General features: G+C 41.1%; 1 protein-coding gene across 1 annotated transcript in view; it reads right to left on the bottom strand.

Annotated features, from left to right (window-relative positions):
- Positions 1-1,488: 1,488 nt before the first annotated feature.
- Positions 1,489-20,806, bottom strand: part of DEPTOR (DEP domain containing MTOR interacting protein) — a 169,694-nt gene continuing 150,376 nt past the window's right edge. Inside the window, exon 9 of the mRNA XM_053558386.1 lies at positions 1,489-2,443. Coding sequence (XP_053414361.1) covers positions 2,315-2,443 — 129 coding nt within the window. The 3' untranslated portion in view covers positions 1,489-2,314. The remainder of the gene's footprint in view (positions 2,444-20,806) is intronic.

Genomic DNA, 20,806 nt, shown 5'->3' with positions numbered 1-20,806 from the left:
GGAGGAGAAACTGCAGGTGCAAAGGCTGGAGGGGGTGGGCTGGGATTCCTAGGGCAGGCGGAGTATTCGCTTCAGTTGCTATGTGACAATGAGGATGTAGGAATGGGCTGGAGAAGTGGCTAAGGTAAAGCTCACCCGGTCTTAAGAGATTCCCTGGTATTTGACCTTTAAACTGAGGATGATGAGAACCAAAGAAGGAAACCCTTTCTCCTTCACTCCCTCCCTCCCTCTTTCTTCCTTCCTTCTTTCCACATGCACAGGAGGAGGTTTTGTGAAGTCACTAAAGACAGATGCTTCTCTGGTGCTTAGCTCAGCTAAAGTGAAGCTCTCATAGGTCGGGGTCCAAGATTATGGGTAATGAAGGCAAGAAGAAGATGCCATTTCTCCAAAGACATTCCTTCTTTTGTCGAGTAATGAATACCTGAGAATAGAAAGCATTTAAGACTCATATTTTAATGATGGTATAAAAAGGTTTTTAAAAGCCAAGTGGTAAGATCTTTCATTTACTAGTCGTGTAGCCTTGGGCTAGGGACTAACCTCTTTACTTGGTTTCCTCATCTATAAAATGGGAATGATGATGGTACTGACTTCACAGGTCAACAAGGGCAAACAATGTAAAGTCTCAGCACTGCCTTTGGCACAGAACAAGCCCTCAATATAAGGTCCCTACACGGGGAAATGTTAGGGACAACAGGGTAGCATTAAATAAGCATGTGTTTGAATTCAGACGCTATCACTTGGTAGTTCTTGCAGCTGTACGCACTTGCTCAGACTTATATGACAGCTAAAAAACACGGTGTTAATATCTATCTTGTAAGGTTGTGATGAGGGTTGAAAGAGATCTATACAATAAACATCATTGCACAGAGCTTGACATACAATATAAATGCACCCACAGAAGCCATAATATTTCTCAAATGTAAATCAATGCTATTAATGTTAGGCATTCTATATTACGTCACAATCCTATTCCCTGACTAAAGCTACAGACCAGAAAAATTGGCTTACCAGAAACACACACACACATATATATATAAAAACCCAACATGTTTAGCATGGTATGGCTAATATCAACATATCATGACAACCTGTCACAAAGAGATGACTGAGGTGCAACACTCATATTTTATTTTGTGAATCCATGATCATAAAGCAACCTCATCATTCAGATTCATTATTTGAAATGAAGAAGAATTTAGCATTCCCTGACTTCTGAATTTGGCACTTTGAGGAATTTCCTCTATACATCAAGCCCCCAAAGGCACTAGACTAAAAAAGGAAACACACATATATATATACAACACAAGATGGCGATTTCATTGAAAAATAATCCTCCCAAATGAGCAGCATGCCATGTCCTTATATACCTTACATTGAAAAGCTAGTACAAATTCAGATGAGGGAGGCAATTTAGAGTTCTAGGTTTTATCACATATGGGCCAAGTTCTAGAATATGTCCTTTCAAAAAGGGATACCTTCAAAGTGAAATCTAGCCAGAAGGTTTGATTTAATTATATGTGTATATACAAAGATCTCTGTTTTAAAATTCAACATATTCAGGGTTAATTCAAGAAAGCTGCTGTAGCTTGTTTATAGAATGAAATTATTTAGGCTCAAAAGAGAAAAAAATAGGGGCAAAGAATTTTGAGTAGTACCGCTTTACCTACCACCACCCATAGCATCACAAAGTTTTGTTTTTTCAGTTAATACGATAATTGAAATGTGTGTTAAATAAAAAGTTGATACTAGAAGCAGGGATTAAGAAAAAGTCATTTTTTTGATGACTTTCAAGTACACTCAAATGCTTGAGATTAGAACCAGATCATATTCCTTTGGATACTGCTTTAATTTAAATCCTGGTGAAATTTAGATTCTCTAGTATACAAGCTCCATGCTAATTTTGGTACGAATACAATAAAAGTCTATTGCAACTACTCTATTGATTCTTAAGAAGGGGATTTTAGCATGTTTACCTACTGGGGCAAGAGAAACATTTCACCAAGTTCCTGCAAACTAAGATAAAAAAACAATGAAGGAGAACTATAAATAGAAATCTAGTAAGGCAATTCTATCACAAAGGAAAACTCTGTTTCCCGAATGTTTTCTACACTGATTTCTTTTTGTTTAAAGGTATGTTACCCGCTTGTTCCACATTCAAACAGTGTATGAAACTCAATTTAAGATGTGTATGTATGGAAAAAAGCTTTGCATGTCCAAAACCGATGATTTGCATGGAAGTCTTGTATTTGCGCTGCTTTGCTTCATCCTGGCTGAGGTCACCTCTGAGCCACTGCAGGCTGGGAGGTCTCACTGCTCAGCACTCCAGCTCTTCCATGACTTCCATGACGATTGTCCGGGGGCCTGTCAAGATCAGATTGCTCACGGTCCGGTAGTCTACATGCAGCACATTCAGCCCATTGACAGAGACGACAAACTGACAGACCTAAAGGAAACATGGAAAGAAACAGCATCTGTGGCAGCTCTGGTTCTTTTCCCAGATCTTTAATAAAACTAGTGTTTAGCCCTAACTGATAACTTCATTCTTAAAATACCCAACTGCACCCAAGTGACAACTCCAATTCAATAAACCTTTTTCTGGACAGTAGTATAATGGAAAAAAATACATATATATATTTTTTGAGACAGAGTCTCTCTTTCACCCTGGGAAGAGTGCAGTGGCATCATAGCTCACAGCAACCTCAAACTCTATGGCTTGAGCAAGCCCCTTGCCTCGCCCTTCCCAGTAGCTGGGATTGCAGGCATGTACCTCTATGCCCATCTAATTTTTCTATTTTTTAGTAGAGACAGGGTTTCACTCTTGCTCAGGCTGGTCTCAAACACCTAAACTCAGGTAATCCACCTGCCTGAGCCTCCCAGAGGGCTAGGATTACAGGTCTGAGCCACCTTGCAGGGCCAAAAAAAAAAAGATTTTGCTTTAGTGTTTTGCAAAATTAGGCTTAAATCCTAGCTTAGAAACTTCTTAGCTTCAGCTAGGTATTCAAATTTATGAGCTTTATTTCCTACAACTCTGAAATAAGAATGAATAATAATAATAATACCCACCAATAAGACTGTTGCAAGAATTAAATGAGATAAAGCATATAAAGCTTCTACGGCAATGCCCCAAATTTATAAGATACTCAATACATTCTTCTTTTTTTTTTTTTAAGGACACTATTAAAATTTGCTTTAATACTTCTTTGGGGAAGGGAATACCACACTTTTAGTCAATGAAGAGAAACATTTTTAGTAGCCCAAATTCTTTTTGTTGTTGTTGTTGTTGCAGTTCGGCTGGCGTCGGGTTTGAACCCACTACCCTGGGTATATGGGGCCGGCGCCCTACCCACTGAGCCACAGGCGCTGCCCTAGTAGCCTAAATTCTTATAGGTCATGAATTCTTATAGTCACTGTGTTGAAGGCTGCTATTTGTCATATGGACTCAATATAGAGGGAGAGAGACCTATGGTCCAGTGTTCCCTACACCATCCTCTTTTACATCTATTGTTCCTGCATGATTAATAATATTGCTTCCTTTCAGTCACCACAGTATCCCAGTTGAGGTGATAAATTTCACACTTTTCCCTATTTCTCATCCTGTGAAAAAGGATGAGATCAACAAAGGTTGGTGCTTCTCCTGCGGCAGGAGAGAGAATTATGATACAATGAAAAGCATCACTCGGTTACAAGCTGCCACTCTGGGTACATCACAGTGAGACTGACTGGGAGCCACAGCTACTGCCCCAAATGGTGGCATTTCTTTTGTGGTTAGTGGAGACACCAGAAGCTGTCACAAATTGACAGATGGCATATCTGTCATGTGCTGGAAGAGGTGAACATCGGACATGAGTGAATTGTTTCTGCCACTCATACAGAAAAAATGGAGAGAGGCACAGGTGTCAGTGAAAAGTACATCCAATTAGTAAGAGTCACCAAACAGAATATAAATCTGTATAGTACCCGGAAGATAGTAGGTACTTGTGCGAAGCAAAATTTCTCCCTCAGCCTCCAAAGATGTCTATGTCCTAATCCCTGGAACTATATGTTGGCTTACATGGCAGTGGAGAATCATGGTTGCAGACAAAATTAGGTTGCAAATTAGCAGGCTTAAACATGGGGAGATCATCCTGCATTACATGGGTGGACCTAAAGTATTATAATAAGGACTTTATGAGGGCCCTTCTAAGAAAGAGGCAAGAAGGTCAAAGGCAGCAAAGGAGATGTGACAACAAAAGGAAGAGGTTGGAGTGACTTGAGAAAGAGTCTGAGAGCCAAGGAAGGCAGGCAGCCTCTAGAAACTAAAAAGGCAGGGACACAAGAAACATTCTCCCCTCAGAATCTCCAGAAGGAATATAGACACACTGGCACCGCAATCTGAGATTTCTGACCTCCAGAACTATAAAATAATAAGTTTGTTGTAGCAGCCATAGGAAACTAATGACAGATTCAATAAATATTCAGTGTTGAATGAATTGAATACATATGTAAGCAAAAAAGCATAGTTAGCATTGAGCCTGAAGGCTTTCTTGCTCCTTAGAAATTATTACCTTTCTTATTAGCCAAAAAAGAAAATGAAATAGGACATGGTGGCTCACCCCTGTATTCTCAGTGCTTTGGGAGGCAGAGGTGGGAGAATTGCTTGAGGCCACAAGTTTAAGACAAGCCTGAGAAAGAGTGAGGGAGCCATCTCTACAAATGGATTGAGCCCAGGAGTTGGAGGTTGCAGTGAGCTATGATGATGCCACTGCATTCCAGGCTGGGTGACCAAGTGAGATACTGTCACCAAAAAAAAAAAAAAAATTAAACAAATATTTAAAAAAAATGAAAAGAAAGAAGAAAAAGACAACAGGCAAGAAGGGAAAGAAGTTGAGGAGAGGAAAAGAAAAGGAGACATACTGGTTGAGGAGGATTAATTTATTGACATCTGAATCATATTTGTTTAAGTGCAATTAAAGTAATTAATGGGCTGGATATGGTGGCTCGTGCCCACAATCCTGCACTCTGGGAGTCAGAGGCAGAAGGATGGCTTGACACCAGGAGATTGGAACCAGCCCGGGCAGCACTCTGAGACTCCATTTTGATAAAAAATAGAAAATTTACCTGGGTATGGTGGCATGTCCTTGTAAGTGCCAGCTACCTGAAAGACTGGTAGAGTTTGAGATTGCAATGAGCTATGAGCATGCCACTGCACTCCACCCTGGGTGACAGAGTGAGACTCTGTCTCGAAAGAAAAAAAAGTTATTAATGGGCACAGAAACTCCCAATTATTAACTGATTAATTTAGTATTGAGGACTCCACAAAAGAGTTGGAAAATGGAAAAACACTTTGGAAACCATTTTTTATTATTTTCTGAGTGGGTAATATCAAAATGAACTTAAACACTGTGTTAAGTCTAAAAACATCTATACGTATTACTTAGGTACACCATAATGGAGAATTATTAGAAGGACAGCTCTGTAAATGTAGAAAAAGACATGGATTTTGGAATCCAAAACTATGGCTTTAAGTTCTAGGCCATTTTGCTGGATGACCTGAACCAAATCATTTCTCCTCTTGTATGTCTCAATGATAAAAACATGTCTCTAGGCGGCACCTGTGGCTCAGTCGGTAAGGCGCCAGCCCCATATACGGAGGGTGGAGGGTTCAAACCCAGAACTGGCCTAACTGCAACAAAAAAAATAGCTGGGCATTTTGGCGGGTGCCTGTAGTCCCAGCTACTCCAGAGGCTGAGGCAAGAGAATCGCATAAGCCCAGGAGTTGGAGGTTGGAGGTTGCTGTGAGCTGTGTGATGCTGGGGGCCATAAAGTGAGACTGTCTCTACAAAAAACAAACAAACAAACAAAAAAACAAGACTCATTCATAAAACAGAGTCAGGTAAAAATGCCTATCCCCACAGTTTCAAACTAGATAATACATTTAAATCTCTTGGCAAATACCAACCGCTATACCAATGCTGGGTTTTACTAACTTCTTTTCTTTAAAAATATTCATTTTCTTCATGACCAGATGCAAAACAAAAGGAAAAGTTGACAGGAGAGTAGCAGAAGGGACATTGCTCAATAAACACTTGCCATCCTCACAAATCTCGGTATTTTCCACTTCCCAATTTCCATTACTAAGGTGTTTTCTCTCCATAAGGAGATCACACAATCACTTTTTCTTATTCCTTATTACCACAGATTTGTCCTCAGGGATTCAGGGCAAATCATATACAAAATTAGTAGTTCTTAACCATGGTCAAGGTCATGTCATAATCAAGGTCACACTGGCAACTCATAATCTATCCTGAAATAGGGCACAAAAATTTGCAAGACAATTTTGAACTAATTCAACTTAGGCATCAGCCTGTGCTTTGTTTATTCTGCTGCAGTAGAGGAATGAGCCAAAGAATGAGAAGAATTTTGCTCCCTCCCCACCCAGAGATTTAGAATTTAGACCTGAGCCCTTCTTTCCTCCAAAGGGATGAACAGCCTTTTTGAGTTGCCAAATGACAGGGCTAGCATTACCAAGAAAGCACCTGGCCAAGCGTGGTAGCTCATGCCCATAATCCTAGCACTTTGGGAGATTGAGGCAGGTGGATTACTTGAGCTCAGGTGTTCAAGTCCAGCCAGAGCAAGAGTGAGATCCCTGTCACTACTAAAAAAAAGTAGAAAAGCTAGCCAGGTGTTGTGGAGCTACTTGGGAGACTGATGCAAGAGGACCTTGAGCCCAGGAGTTTTGAGTTTGATGTGAGCTATGATGCCACGGCTCTCTACCCAGGACCACAGAATAAGATTGGGTGAAAGAAAGAAGGTGGGAAGGAGGGAAGGAAGGAAGAAAGGAAGAAAAGAAGGAAGACACCTGCTCCAGGTGAACCTGCACAGGCTCCCTGAGAAGGACATGTCTCTGAATCACTCAGAGATCACAAGCAGCATCTAGTCTTAACCATACTGTGTGTTGTCTGCCCCACATAGTGTTTGCTTTAATTGACTAACATTTAGAAATTAGGAAATCTTCACATAGAAATCCAGATTCTGGCCTTTCTGGGACAATCTGAAGATCTGATAATGCCAGGTCTGGACGGCCACGTGGTGTGTCTGAGTAGAGGCTGCCCTTTCTAAGTGGGACATGTGCCTGCTCTTTTGCATAGTCCAGGCCTTTTCCTACTTTTCTGACACCTCGCTGACAGGCAGGTGGGTTTGTGGTCCCTAATCTGGAGCTGAAGTGCTGAAGACAGGGCAGATTACATCTTCAAAAGAAAAGGACCCTATAGTTGACAAATGATGAAAGGAGAAATAAAATTTGAATATCCATACAATGGATATTCTTCAGCAATAAACTGGAACACACTACATGCCATAGAACACTACGCTAATGAAAGAAGCCAGTCACGATAGATCATGTGTTGTAAGGATCACACTGATAGGAAATGTCCAGTGTAGGCAGAGACGGAAAGTAGATTATTAGTTGTCTAGAGCTGGGAGCTAAGGTGGTGGGATGGGGGGTGACAGTGATTGCTAATGGGTATGGGATTTCTTTGGGGGGTGATGAAAATGTTCTAAAGCTGACTGTTGTGATGGTTACACAACTCTGTAAACATATGAAAAAACTATTAATTATACACTTTACATAGGTAAATTGCATGGCATGTGAACTGTATCTCCACAAAGCTTTTAGTAAACAAAACAATAAGACAAAACAAAATTGAAGGGAAGAGGGGCCTGATGCCAGCTGTGGGTACTGCCTTGCAGACTGGAGGGAAAGATTGCAGGTTTGGCTCAGAGATGGGGGTCTGTGCACCTGTTGATCGCAGGGCTCCTAGAGGTTACAGCACCTGGATGGCAAAGGGAAGGCTATGTGCTTGTGAGGATGAGTATCTGCTGACCATTACTAGGCCAGGTGTTCTGGGGTGGGAAAGGGGGAGCCAGCAGGGTCTGCTGAACAAGGACTAGAGGTTGGGTGCTAACACTGCCTATAAGCCCCTAGGTGGGGGCTGGGGTGGGTTAGGGTATGGGCAAGGGGCACCAAGAGGATCTGATATTGGACTTCTCATCAACCTTGGTGAATGATGATTTGAGCTGAATTTTATTTTGGAAAAAATAAAAAAAAGAAGGTCATTTCTGTTTTTTTGTTTTGTACACATGCATCCACACATTTCTCAAATGCCAAAGTTTGTGACTGATTTACTCTTTCATAAAATAAGGTGGATAAGGTAGATTCAAGGCTGTCCTAGGCATAAGGATGGTCTCACGCCCTTGCATTCCCACATGCTCCGCAGAGCAGCAATGGACAAGAGCAGAAGGCAAGTGCACAGTGCTTCGCTCCCAGCCCACCATCCTTGTCACCTGTGCTGCCCCTGAGCAAGCTCTGGTGAACAGAGCTCAGGTGAAGACCCTCTGTCATGGCTGTAATGGGGAAAGAGACTAAGACATCTGGTACTAACTACTGTGCAGCGAACTTAGTAAAAAAAATAAAGATTTAAAGACCAGAGTCCTTGCCTTCATGAAGCTTACAATTTATTTTAGGAGGCAGAGTAGCACAGGCAGGACCCTTTTCAGAATAGCAGGCAACTTCTCAATAAATTCTGTCATTTATTGAGAACCCATTCTTTTCCAAACACCAGTTCATGTACTTTACATACTTCATCAAAAATGCTCTTAAAAGCCATGTGGTGACACCTCTTTGGGGTTTTGGTGATCCAGGTGTCATTCTGCTACAATCGACTTGACTCCTTTTGAATAGCATCTTTGTTTTACTATGGGCCACATGGATAGAGATGCCAACTAAAATGATCTCTCCATAGAGATGCCAACTAAAATGATCTCTCCACCCCACAATTCCTGGGGTCACCTGATCTACGCTTGATCACTCAGACACTCTCTCCTGGACCACTGACTGGAGCTGAGTAACAGGAGAGAAAGTTCATTTGCTGTGGTTGCCAGATCTGTCCTGGTTTCTGCCTGTCCTTTATCAACTTGGTTCTTTAGATCTTCCTTTATTTTTCTATATACTTGCTATCCTTCCAATCCATTATTTTTTTTCTTATAATAGGTGGTTCTGTTACTGGAAACCTATGAACCCCAATGCGATCCTCATGTACAAATAAAGTATCAGAGAGGTTAAAGGATTTGCTCAAGGTCACACAACCCTGTGCCACATCTGAAATTTGAACTCTAGATGACTCCACAGCCTTACATATATATAAATTTATAAAGCACAACATGTACATGCAAGTTCTGAGGAATGTGGAGAATAGAGGAAGAAAAGTGGTTTTTTTTGTTTGTTTGTTTTTTTTCTCTCTCTCTTTAACTTTTAAACAGCCTAGGTCCACACAAATACCTTATGGTATTGACATTTAGGCAATTCTAACTTCTTAAGAAGGGCTTTGTTCAGTTAACTCATGTTACTAAAAATCCTCGAAGCTTAGACACATTTCACACTTTTTCCTTGAATAAGGCAAAATGAAAAAAATGCCTTCAAAACATTTATCATGCTTCTATCCAGGGCAGTATTTTTAGAGTTAGGCTGTTTAGGAAAGACGTCATCTCTCCCTAAGTGGTATCAGCAACTGTGGTGGTTCCAGCAGTTCCAATGTCTTGTTACTAAAAATGCATGAAATGAGCTAAAAATGCAGGTATTATTATGTTACATATTCAGTTATAATGGACTCTCAATTAGCATCCATGGCACACTATGTTTTGCAAATCAACACACACTGCCTGGGGGAAAATTACTTCTCCTCTATAAAGAGCACACGGACATTAACACAGGGTACATGTGACTGCCACTGAGTGGGCCACCTCAGAAACCTACTACCGTCCACATGGGGTAGGGAAGACTTAGATGTCACCCATTGGTGGTAACAAGAATTCAAGAGGGGTTGTAATACATTTCTTCTGCTTATAGTAATTATCAGATCTGTTCTCAGAGACAGAATACATCACAATTCTCTTGTTTCTCAGTTCTCAGAAAAGAGATCAATCATAGGCTCACATAAGTGCTCTCTAGCTCATCTCCCACAAGAACATGTAGGCTGACTTTCAAATGAAGACAAATGGAACACATTCTCTTCAACAGAAAGGGGTACAGGTCAGATCAAGCATAGGCAAGCAATGTCTCTGAGTAAGTGGGCCATGGAGGAGAGTGCCAGGAACCAAAGTTAGCCTTGTAAGAGTTAACAGGAAAAAGGAGGCAGCACATTTCAGGGTGTGATCAGATTGAGAAAAATACCTAGGCTGAACTCCAGTCTTCCTCCTGATAGGATGCCAAACCAACTAACCAATCTTGCCTCTGATTCCTCTCCCAGAGCCAGTAGGGCTGGCAGATGTCTGATGATCCTCTGTACAGAATGAGTGCCTGTAGGATTGTGCAATTGCGCATGTATTCTTATACGACTACAGTCCCATCTCAGTGATTCAATTGTTTCTTCCAAAGTGGGAGTGACGCTGGGAAGAAACCCTACACCTATGACAGCGTGTCCTCTCGCTGCTGTGGGAATCTGCATTCGCCTAGAAACTAGCATCCCAGAAATTGTTTAATTCATGTAAAAGCCACTCTGACTCGTCTCTGCTTTTTTCTTTCTGATTTTGAAGGAGAAAAAAGGAATTGAAGGGAAACGCTGCTTCAGACTGCCCCTGAAAACATTTAGCAAGACAGAAACAGGAGTCAGAAGGAAAAGAAAGGTAAGATATAGGCACAATAGATGTAGGGAATAATCAGGGACAGCTGAGTCCTGCTTCACAGGGCAGGGAAGCCTGGCCAGTAAATGATATAGAAAGTGGAAACAAGCCATTACTGAAATGCTTAATCAAGTAGAACACTCAGATGCATTCGCGAGATCATCCTGATCCAGCTCTCATTAAAAGTGGGACTCTTTCCTACAGATCCCCGCCAAGCATGCAGCCTAACTTTTCTTGAATGCTTCCTATGCCAGGAAATGTACCACATAATGAGCAGCAAGCCTTTTGGGGGGCTAGCTGCCTCTTGCTATGCATTCAGTCAACACTGCAACACTGCTTAAGCCATTTTCACTTCTTCCTTGCTTTAAGTGAAAAACACCCCCACCCCCCCAGCATGTAAAAGTGTGGCTCTCAAACTATAGAGTAAATATGAATCAACTTTGGGAGCTTGTTGGAAGTGTGAATTTTCATATCTGATCTGTGACCTACCAAATCAGACTCTCTGAGGGTTTGGTGTTGGTTTCTCCTGAGGGTGGGCCTCAAGAATGCATTTTCCCTGAGCATACTAAGTGATTTTGACACAGCACTACACTGAGAAATAGTGCTGTAAAATATCTACCAGGATTTTTTCTATTAAAAGTTAGCTTAGGGCGGCGCCTGTGGCTCAGTCAGTAGGGCGCCGGCCCCATATACCGAGGGTGGTGGGTTCAAACCCAGCCCCGGCCAAACTGCAACCAAAAAATAGCCGGGCGTTGTGGCGGGCGCCTGTAGTCCCAGCTGCTCGGGAGGCTGAGGCAAGAGAATCGCTTAAGCCCAGGAGTTGGGGGTTGCTGTGAGCTGTGTGAGGCCATGGCACTCTACCGAGGGCCATAAAGTGAGACTCTGTCTCTACAAAAAAAAAAAAAAAAAAAGTTAGCTTAAATGTTCACTCCATACCTGTTAGGATTATTAATATAATAGTGCACTCTTTGACTTTAAACAATAACAGCCTCAAACAAGACAGAGGGCAACATTTCAGGTTTTGTTTTTTTTTTTATAATTATTACTTGTCTGAAGTCTAATTTTCAGAGCTGAATTTTGCTATCTTTTAGACTTCAACTAATGATAATAATTCATACAATGTGTAAGTTTAGAACGACTATGGGAGAGAAAATGCCAGTTGCCCCAACTACAATACCCAAAACAACAACACCTGCTGCCACCTTAGACCATGCATAGCTTGAAAGCTATTTAGAGGCCCATCATCTCTCAGTTGTTGATGTGGCAAATTGCTACCAAATTCAGACAGACTGAGAATAAGACTTAAGGTATTTTGACAGCCAAAACACTAAAGAGAAGAAGGCTGAGTGTGAACTAGAGGAACAAAAGCCATGAGTAGATTAAGAAAACTTGAAAACTGTTGAAAGTCAGAGTTTAGAAAGGAAAGAAAGTTATATTTTGATTGCTTTTATTTCTTTAAATGTTGCTCCAAATCATACATCTGGTTTTCATAATAGGATATTAAAGGGGTGAACGCAATGGCATACACACTTAGAGAAAGCATTATCTTCTCATGGATACTTTCTCTTCTCTGTTACCTACATCCGTGGAAGCCTAAGGCATTGGGTGCACATCTTGGTCTGGATGTGGGTGCTGTAACAAATACCATAAACTGAGTAGCCAATAAACAGAAAATATTTATTTCTCCCATTTCTGACGGCTGCAAAGTACAAGATCAAGGCACTTGCAGAAAAGCTGTCTGGTGAGGACCTGTTTCCTTCCAGACCACGCCTTCTAAGTCCTCACACGGCAGAAGGTAGGGTAGGGGTCTCTTTCCCAATGCTTTTGTAATCCCACTCATGAGGGCACTGTCCTGTGCCAGCCTCCCCCCAGCCCAACCCCATACCCTGTGACCTAATCATTTCTCAAAGGCTCCACCTCCTAATGCCGCCTTGGGGGTAGAATTTGAACATGTGAATTTGAGGGGGCCCAAACATTCAGACCACAGCAGTCACTATCCTCAGACCCCTTCTTAGGTCACAACTTGCCAGTTAGCATAGGCAGTGCTATATAACAGGTATTAGAGTGACTAACATTTTCCCAAAGCTCCTCATATGTGTAATTTCATTTAATTCCCAGCACATTCTAAGAGGCAGGTATTATTTTTATTCACATTTCACAATTGAGGGTATAGATTCAGAGATGTAAAATAACTCACCCAGGTTCCTGAAGCTGGTAAGTGGTGAAGCCAGGATTCTAACTCCCAACATGGACATCTAAGCCCTAAGTTGCCCCCTCTCCTGGGTATTGGGTAAACAGCTCCCCCATACTTGACAGAGACAACACGTGCATGAATGCCCTGACCTCGTGTTGAAGTACCTTTTACAAACAGCAAATTTCTTAAGAACGCTGCGTTTGATTTTTCCTTCTACCGTCCCTGAAAATGGTGTAATGCTCACTTGATAAACATCATTATCACCACCATCAGCTGAAGCATCTTTATCCAGGATAGAAAAGGATGAGGGAAGGGAAGGAGGAATTTTTTTTTTATTGTTTTAAGAATAACTCAGCTACTCTTTACACCTGGACCAGATCTGACAGAGGTAGAAGCTATCTTATCTTCAGCAAGACTTCAAGTAACAAATAACCACATTTATTATAATCTGCAGGAGGAGGAAGATCCCTCTCACTGTTAGGAGCTCCTCTCTTCTGCTAGAATAACACCAGAATATAATAATGATGTGAAGATTTATGAGTCCTGAGTGCAGAGTTTAAAGACTTTATGAACATAAGACATATAACTGCCCATGGTAACCGCGCTGCAGCAAGCTATGCTGTCCCAGACTGTTCCAAACGGTGACTGATTACATCACCTAATCTCTGCCTTTAACCAGCATTACCAATTCCACTCACATTCTTTTTCTTGTTGTTTTTGCAATCTTTACTTCATAACAGAAACAGAACAACAGAAGATTACATGATATGCCATCTGTCTTCTGTAGGTGGGTGAGAAACTAGGCATCAGGTGATCAATGCAGCCTGGATGTTACCACGCTCAGCGAGCGGCACCCTTCACTCGCCTGAACATGCTCTTCATTCTCTTCCTCCTCCCTCCCACCCCATAAAGGTCAAGACAAGTGTAGGGTGATGAAACAAACAAACAAACAAAACAAACAAAAAAAACCACTAAACCAGGAGTATGGAGACAAGTTTTAGTCTCTGCACGGCACTCAATAAACCAATAAACTGAGTTATGCTACTTCTCTAAGCATTTATCTGATAAGTTGGGTAGGAAAAAAAAGTGCATTTGTTAGGAAATTTAAAGTACACTTCAGTTCTCAAATTCTATGAGGAGAAATAACTTCTGCTTATTAGTAATGGAACAACATAGTTCCTTTCTTTTTTTATGTTTAAAGAGATTGGGGTCTCACCCTATTGCCCAGGCTGGAGTACCACGATACAATCATGGCTCACTGCAACGTTGAACTCCTGGGCTCAAGTGATCCTTCTGCCTCAGCCTCCAGCATAGCTGGGACTACGGGCATGTACCATTAGGCCTGGCTTATTTATTTATTTATTTATTTATTATGTGTTGTCCAAGCTGGTCTGGAACTCCTGGCCTCCAGCAAACTTGTCATCTCAGCCTCTTGAGTACCTAGGATTATATAGGTACAAGCCTCAGTCCCCTGCTCATATTTACTTTTAACAACAACTTTAGTTTACTAATTTTCTATGTGCCAAGAACTAGGCTAGGTGTTTACTTATACTAAATTCATAAAGGAGGCCAGGTACAGTGGCTCGTGTATTCCCAGCACTCTGGGAGGCCAAGGCAGAATTGCTTGAGGCCAGGAGTTTGAGATACACCTGAACAAGAACAGACCCTTTTTCTACAAAAATAGAAAAATTAGCAGGGTGCAAGACTGTAGTCCTCCTAGCTACTTGCGAAGCTGAGGCAAGAAAATCACTTGAATCTAGGAGTTTAAGGTTACAGTGAGCTGTGATGGCACCACTGCTATAAATAAATAAATTTTGAGACAGACAGAGTGAGATGCTGCCTCAAAAAATAAATAAATGAATAACAAAAATAAATAAATCTGTAAAGGAAAGATTATTCTTATTATATTTTTGAACTTAGAGTCAGAACAGTGCAAATGAAAGAATATGAGAGTCTTTCTCATGCACGAATGTGTGTTAGGTGTATGAACAAACAAAAGAAAGCGAAAAGACATATTATAAAGCTATAGTCCTTTAAGACAGTGTAGTATTAGTATAGGCAGATAGATGAATACAACAGAATTGGAAGTCCAGAAACTAACCTCCACACATGGACACTTGACTTACAATAAAGGCAGCATTGTGGAAAAGAAGGGTATTTTCTACAAATACCAGGTTCACTGCATCAAGAAGATATAAAAATTGAAACCATATATGCACCTAGCAAAAGAGCCCCAAAAAATACATGAAGGAAAATTAATAGAATTTAAGGAATAAATAGTTGAGACTATTTGGACCCACTTTCTTTCTTTCTTTCTTTTTCTTTTTGTAGAGACAGTCTCACTTTTTGGCCCTCGGTAGAGTGCCATGGCATCACACAGTTCACAGCAACCTCCAACTCCTGGGCTTAAGTGATTCTCTTGCCTCAGCCTCCCGAGTAGCTGGGACTACAGGCGCCCGCTACAATGTCCGGCTATTTTTTTTTTTTTTTTGGTTGCAGTTCAGCTGGGGCCGGGTTTGAACCCGCCACCCTTGGTATATGGGTCCAGCGCCTTACCGACTGATCCACAGGCGCTGCCCTGGACCCACTTTCTTTCTTTTTTTTTTTTTTAATAAAAGAATGACAAATAATGTTTATTGAGCACCTGCTACATGTGTGGCAATATTTATAGTAACATGATTACTTCACTCTTGCCACAACCTTTTGAGATGCATAGCATTTTATTTTATTTTATTTATTTTTATTAAACCATAGCTGTGTACATTAGTATGATCGTGGGGCACCATACACTTGGTTCATAGATCGTTTGACACATTTTCATCACATTAGTTAACATAGCTTTTGTAGCATTTTCTTAGTTATTTTGCTAAGACCTTTATATTCCACATTTACTAGGATTCACATATACCCTTGTAAGATGCACCTCAGGTGTAATCCCATTAATCCCCCTCCTTCCCCCTCCCTCCCCCCCTCCCTTTCCCCTTTCTCCCTATTTTTAGGTTATAACTGGGATATAGCTTTCACGTGAAGGTCCTACATTAGTTTCATAATAAGGGTGAGTACATTGGGTACTTTTTCTTCCATTCTTGAGACACTTTACTAAGAATATGTTCCAGCTCCATCCATGTAAACATGAAAGAGGTAAAGTCTCCATCTTTCTTTAAGGCTGCATAATATTCCATGGTGTACATATACCACAATTTATTGATCCATTTGTGGATCGATGGGCACTTGGGCTTTTTCCATGACTTAGCAATTATGAATAGGGCTGCAATAAATATTCTGATACAAATATCTTTGTTATGGTGTGATTTTTGGTCTTCTGGGTATATGCCCAGTAGGGGAATTACAGGATTGAATGGAAGATCTATTTTTAGATCTCTAAGTGTTCTCCATATCTCTTTCCAAAAGGAATGTATTTGGACCCACTTTCAATAAAGGATAGGACAACCAGGCAGAAGGTCACTTTAGATATATGTAAGATATACACAAAGCTAAGACCAGCAATTCCACTCTAGATATGTACTCAATACTATGAGTACAGTATAATTAATATTTATAAAGTTCAAAAGTAGATAACTAATCTAGGGTCTTAGAATTCATTGGTAGTGGTAGCTCATTCCGTAATAACTGAAGTTGTGTATAAATAATTTGTACATTTTTCTATATAGCTCAATAAAAAGTGTTTTAATTCCCACCTTTACAATTTATTAGTTTGACTTTGGGTAAGTTGAAAACTCTTTGAGTTACAGATTACTCATCTGTAAAATGGAGATCAAGTTCATTACGAGCATCAAGTCTAAGTAAGTACTAATCCCGGTGTTTAATACCAGCGAATATAAAATAGACATTGATTTTCCTCTACCATCCTTCTTCTTGCACAATCCCTTTTCTTTAAATAGCCTAGTGAATGCAGATTAAAACAGCGACAGACCGCTGTATGGATCTATAACCAGGAAAGCCAATTTGGGTTCTGGTTGGAAATAGATGTTGAGTGATAGTGTTATTCATTCATATCAAAATGAAAAATTAAAATGAAAACCAATACAAGGTGATCAGAGTGAAATTTGCTCCCATCTAAGAGAAGACCACAAGGACAGAGAATCCAGAAGCCACTGTAAGCAACCAGCATAATTTTAAAGTAAACAGAGCAGTTGAATTCTGTTAAGGAATCTCTGGTCCCGTCCAAAAGGTAGTCACATGAACAAAGCTGCTTCAGAAATTAAACAGTTGCACAGTGTCACTAGACTCATAGATGGTCCTTGACCAAAATATCAGAGACATTAGGTTTAGTCATCACTTAGAAGTAAGCAGGAATTCCTTATATAGAGAGAATGTGTTATGTTTATCCAAACATTCGCATTCAATGGTTCTACTTAGAAGTTTTGGTTGCTGCTATAGTAAATAAGTTTACTATATAGTAAATAAGTGTTTGTGTCCAGTGCATACAGCCCTGACAACAGAACACTGTTCCTGGAAGAAAAAAAAAAAAGTAGAAAAGAAAAGAAAAATTGCAGCTGTATGTTCAGCCCCATGAATCTCTCTGCCAAGTATGCAACTGGCTGGAATGACTATTGGGAAGAGGCAGAGATCCAGTTCTTGGACAAACACAGGGTTTTCTCTCCAGAGAGCTGGTCTTCCTCTAAAGATTTATGCATTTAGGCATGCTATATGGCTATGTGGTGTCCCCAAAGAACAGACTGCAATTAGTCCTGAAAGAAGGCCAACCATATGTCAGAAGGACTGTCTTTCACAATAAAACAACAGTAACTGAAGCAGCACTAAAGCATTATTGTTTCAAATTCAGAAATTCCAAGTGCCTGCTATTCTTACCAGCATCAGTCCCCTTCCAGATCAAATCTCCTAAAGGTCTGTTTCTGATCTAGGCTTGTGCTTGATCTGTTCTGCTCAGCTGGGTAGGTCAATCACAAGGATGTTGTAGTGCATTTAAACTCCAGGGCTCCCCAACCTCACCTCATGAGGATGAGGCCTCACCTGGATGAGGCCATTGAACTTGGATTCTCACAGTCAGGAAATAAACTTGCCTTCCTGGGACTCTTTCTAGAGATGTGGATCAGGCTGAGTAGAGGATCTATGACTGACACTGATGGCTCTTGTCAGGTTCACACATGGCTCATGACTGCTCTAGAGACATCTCTGAGGTCTGCTTTGCACTAAGAATGGACAGCAAACTCTCAGTCTGGTGGTTTCTTAAGGTTATAAGCAGTGTTCATTTTATGAAAAGAAGCAATGTATGCACATCATAACAGCAAGATCCCAAATACTTCCTTTATTCAGAGGAAAGGGACCTGTCACCTGAAAGCACACGCTCATTCTTAGATTCTTAAGCCCTCATACGAATGTGTTTACCTGTGGATACAGGAAGCTCCTCAGAATTCCCTGTAATTGCACATGGGGTGGAGGATGGGCTCCAACAGCAAGAGACACATTCTCAACACATACATCAACTCCCCATAAGCACAGTCAACTCCGATAGTTTATGGCTAAGAGGAAAGACTTTCCATAGGTCACACTCCTCTCTCACCCATTGCAAATTCTTTTCACCTTAAGGACATCTTAACTAAATATTTATTTGGGCTTAAAATGTTTATTATTAATCACTTAACACCAAGTAATTGCTACGCTTCTGTTCTACAAAATTAACACACCGAAGAGTTTTTAAAAGATCAAGTCCTAAATAAGATGCGGTATAGTAAGGCCATTTAGCAAGCAACTAATTGCATTATTTATAATTTTGTTTCGTAAATACAATGCATTTTCATATATATTTCATTCATAAGAGATGACCTGTGTTGTGTTGGTGACATTTTCTAACCTCTCAGGGGTGTCACAGTCTCCTTATTCTTCCTCAGAGGTGGCATCATTCTGATATGGACTAAGAACAAAATGTATGTGTGTGTGTGTGTGTGTGTGTGTGTGTGTCCATGTGCTTTGCAAAGACACACAGTATGTCACTCCCTTGATAGTGTTTTAGCAGGGAAACTAAAAGGATTATAAACAGGACTGGGCATGGCACAACCTCTTTTGGATGTGGTGAGATCTGGACTAAGAAACCGTCAGTATCTTTTGCTGGATGTCTCTGGAGAGGGAGCCAAGCTCCAGAACACCTTTCTTATTCTGCCAAGATATGGCCATATTCAGGACCAAGCAAGCGTTGGGCCTGGGACTTTTCAGAACTGTCTCAGTTCAAGAACTTGTGCTGAAGGGTCAAGAGAGTACTCCATACTGACCTGACTGAAGATTGGAAGAAAAGCCAATTAATATGCGATTAAAGTCCAGGAGGGCCTGTGTGTCACCTGGTATCACCTCCTGGTGCCCATGCCAGTTAAAGAGGACTGTGTGAAGTTACAAGGCTGGGGTCTCTCCAAATCTTTATTCCTAGTGAACATCTGATTTCTGGCAGAGTAGATAACATATTTTGCCAATTTTAGCTAAATGGAACACTAAGGACCAGAGAAGTAAAATAATTTCAACACATTTGAATGGTACTATGATATAATGAAAAGACTAAGGGCGCTGGAGCCAGACTAACCAGGGATAGTTTGGCTTCTGGCTCTGACACTTTAGTTCATTGCACAGTTGGAGGCTATGACTCACACTCTTGTTCAGCCTCAACTAGAAAATATAGCAAATACCCAGCCCATAGGCTTGTGACAAAGATTAGAGGAGATAATACACATTAAGCAACAAGCACAGTGTGCCACAAAATTGGTTCCTTCCTCTCTCTGTGCCCATAGACTATATACAGACATTAAATTGCAGTAAGCGGTCTACCCTCTAGGCTAGCTCCTGTGTCTGTGACTGTTTACTTCAAATGCTAAACCACCAGATTCTCAGCCAGACCCAAACTCCTTTTCTAAGACTTTAATGCAAGAATGTGATTAATTTATAGGCTAACCCTGGAAAAGGAACTTCCATTCTAAACATGCAAAAAATGCTTCTATCAGAAAGTTTTCCACTTAGCCATATTCAGCTTGGTCATATTTCTTCTGTCTCCTTGAAATAGGCCGTGCTGTATACACAACCAGGGTTTGCCATCATCAGTTCTTTTTAGAGGCTTAGAGAGAAAATACCGAACAGAGGACTCTGATCTTAAATATTCCACCCATTTTGGGGTCCTGCCTCAAGGAGCCAGAGGAAGCAAGGGCTTCTTCTAACAGAGACAGCAGTGGCAGCAGCCTCACTCTAAGAATATAATACAATTGCATGTACACTTGCGATTGCAATGTGCAATTTTCCTTGAGGTACAATGCTCAGGGAAAAATGTCTATCAGGGCACCCTCCCCTCTCCTTTAGTGGATGAATCTTGCATTCTCCAGCCTTCCCTTCCCTTCTGCACAGTTCTATGGGAGTACATTGGATTGGTTATTAGAATGAACATGAAGACAAAAGATTCCCTTTCCCCTACAGTTTTAGGTTCAAGTTGGCCAGGAGGAAATTTTCCATAATATCTGGAAGATGGAAGTGAGGCAGTGACCACCATTCAGGGCTGTTATGATTAAATACAGTGAGAGGCAGACACACAGTGCTGGGGGCTGCGGGCTGGTCCAGTTGTCCTTACCCTCTGCAGCTCCATATCCTGTTTTTCTCCCTGAACATATGGCTCTACTTTCCACCAATGGATGAGGCCACAGGCTGCCACAGCCTTTGTCAGAAGCTTACCTCGTGGCCCCACTCCAGAACCTTCAGGAATGGGAGCGTCACTCATCTAAGAATGAAGGTTTGGGAACCATAAGCAATGGAAGACTTGGGGAACATGGAATAAATACTAGAAAAAGGAAGTTACAGGTCGGGCGCTGTGGCTCACACCTGTAGTCTTAACACTCTGGAAGGCTGAGGAAGGTAGATCACTTGAGCTCACAAGTTCGAGACCAGCCTGAGCAAGAGCAAGACCCTGTCTCCAAAAAACTAGCTGGGCATTGTGGTGAGCACCTG

Source organism: Nycticebus coucang, chromosome 13, assembly GCF_027406575.1.
Source record: "Nycticebus coucang isolate mNycCou1 chromosome 13, mNycCou1.pri, whole genome shotgun sequence".
NCBI lineage: Eukaryota > Metazoa > Chordata > Mammalia > Primates > Lorisidae > Nycticebus > Nycticebus coucang.
This window is presented reverse-complemented; position numbering and strand designations above follow the sequence as displayed.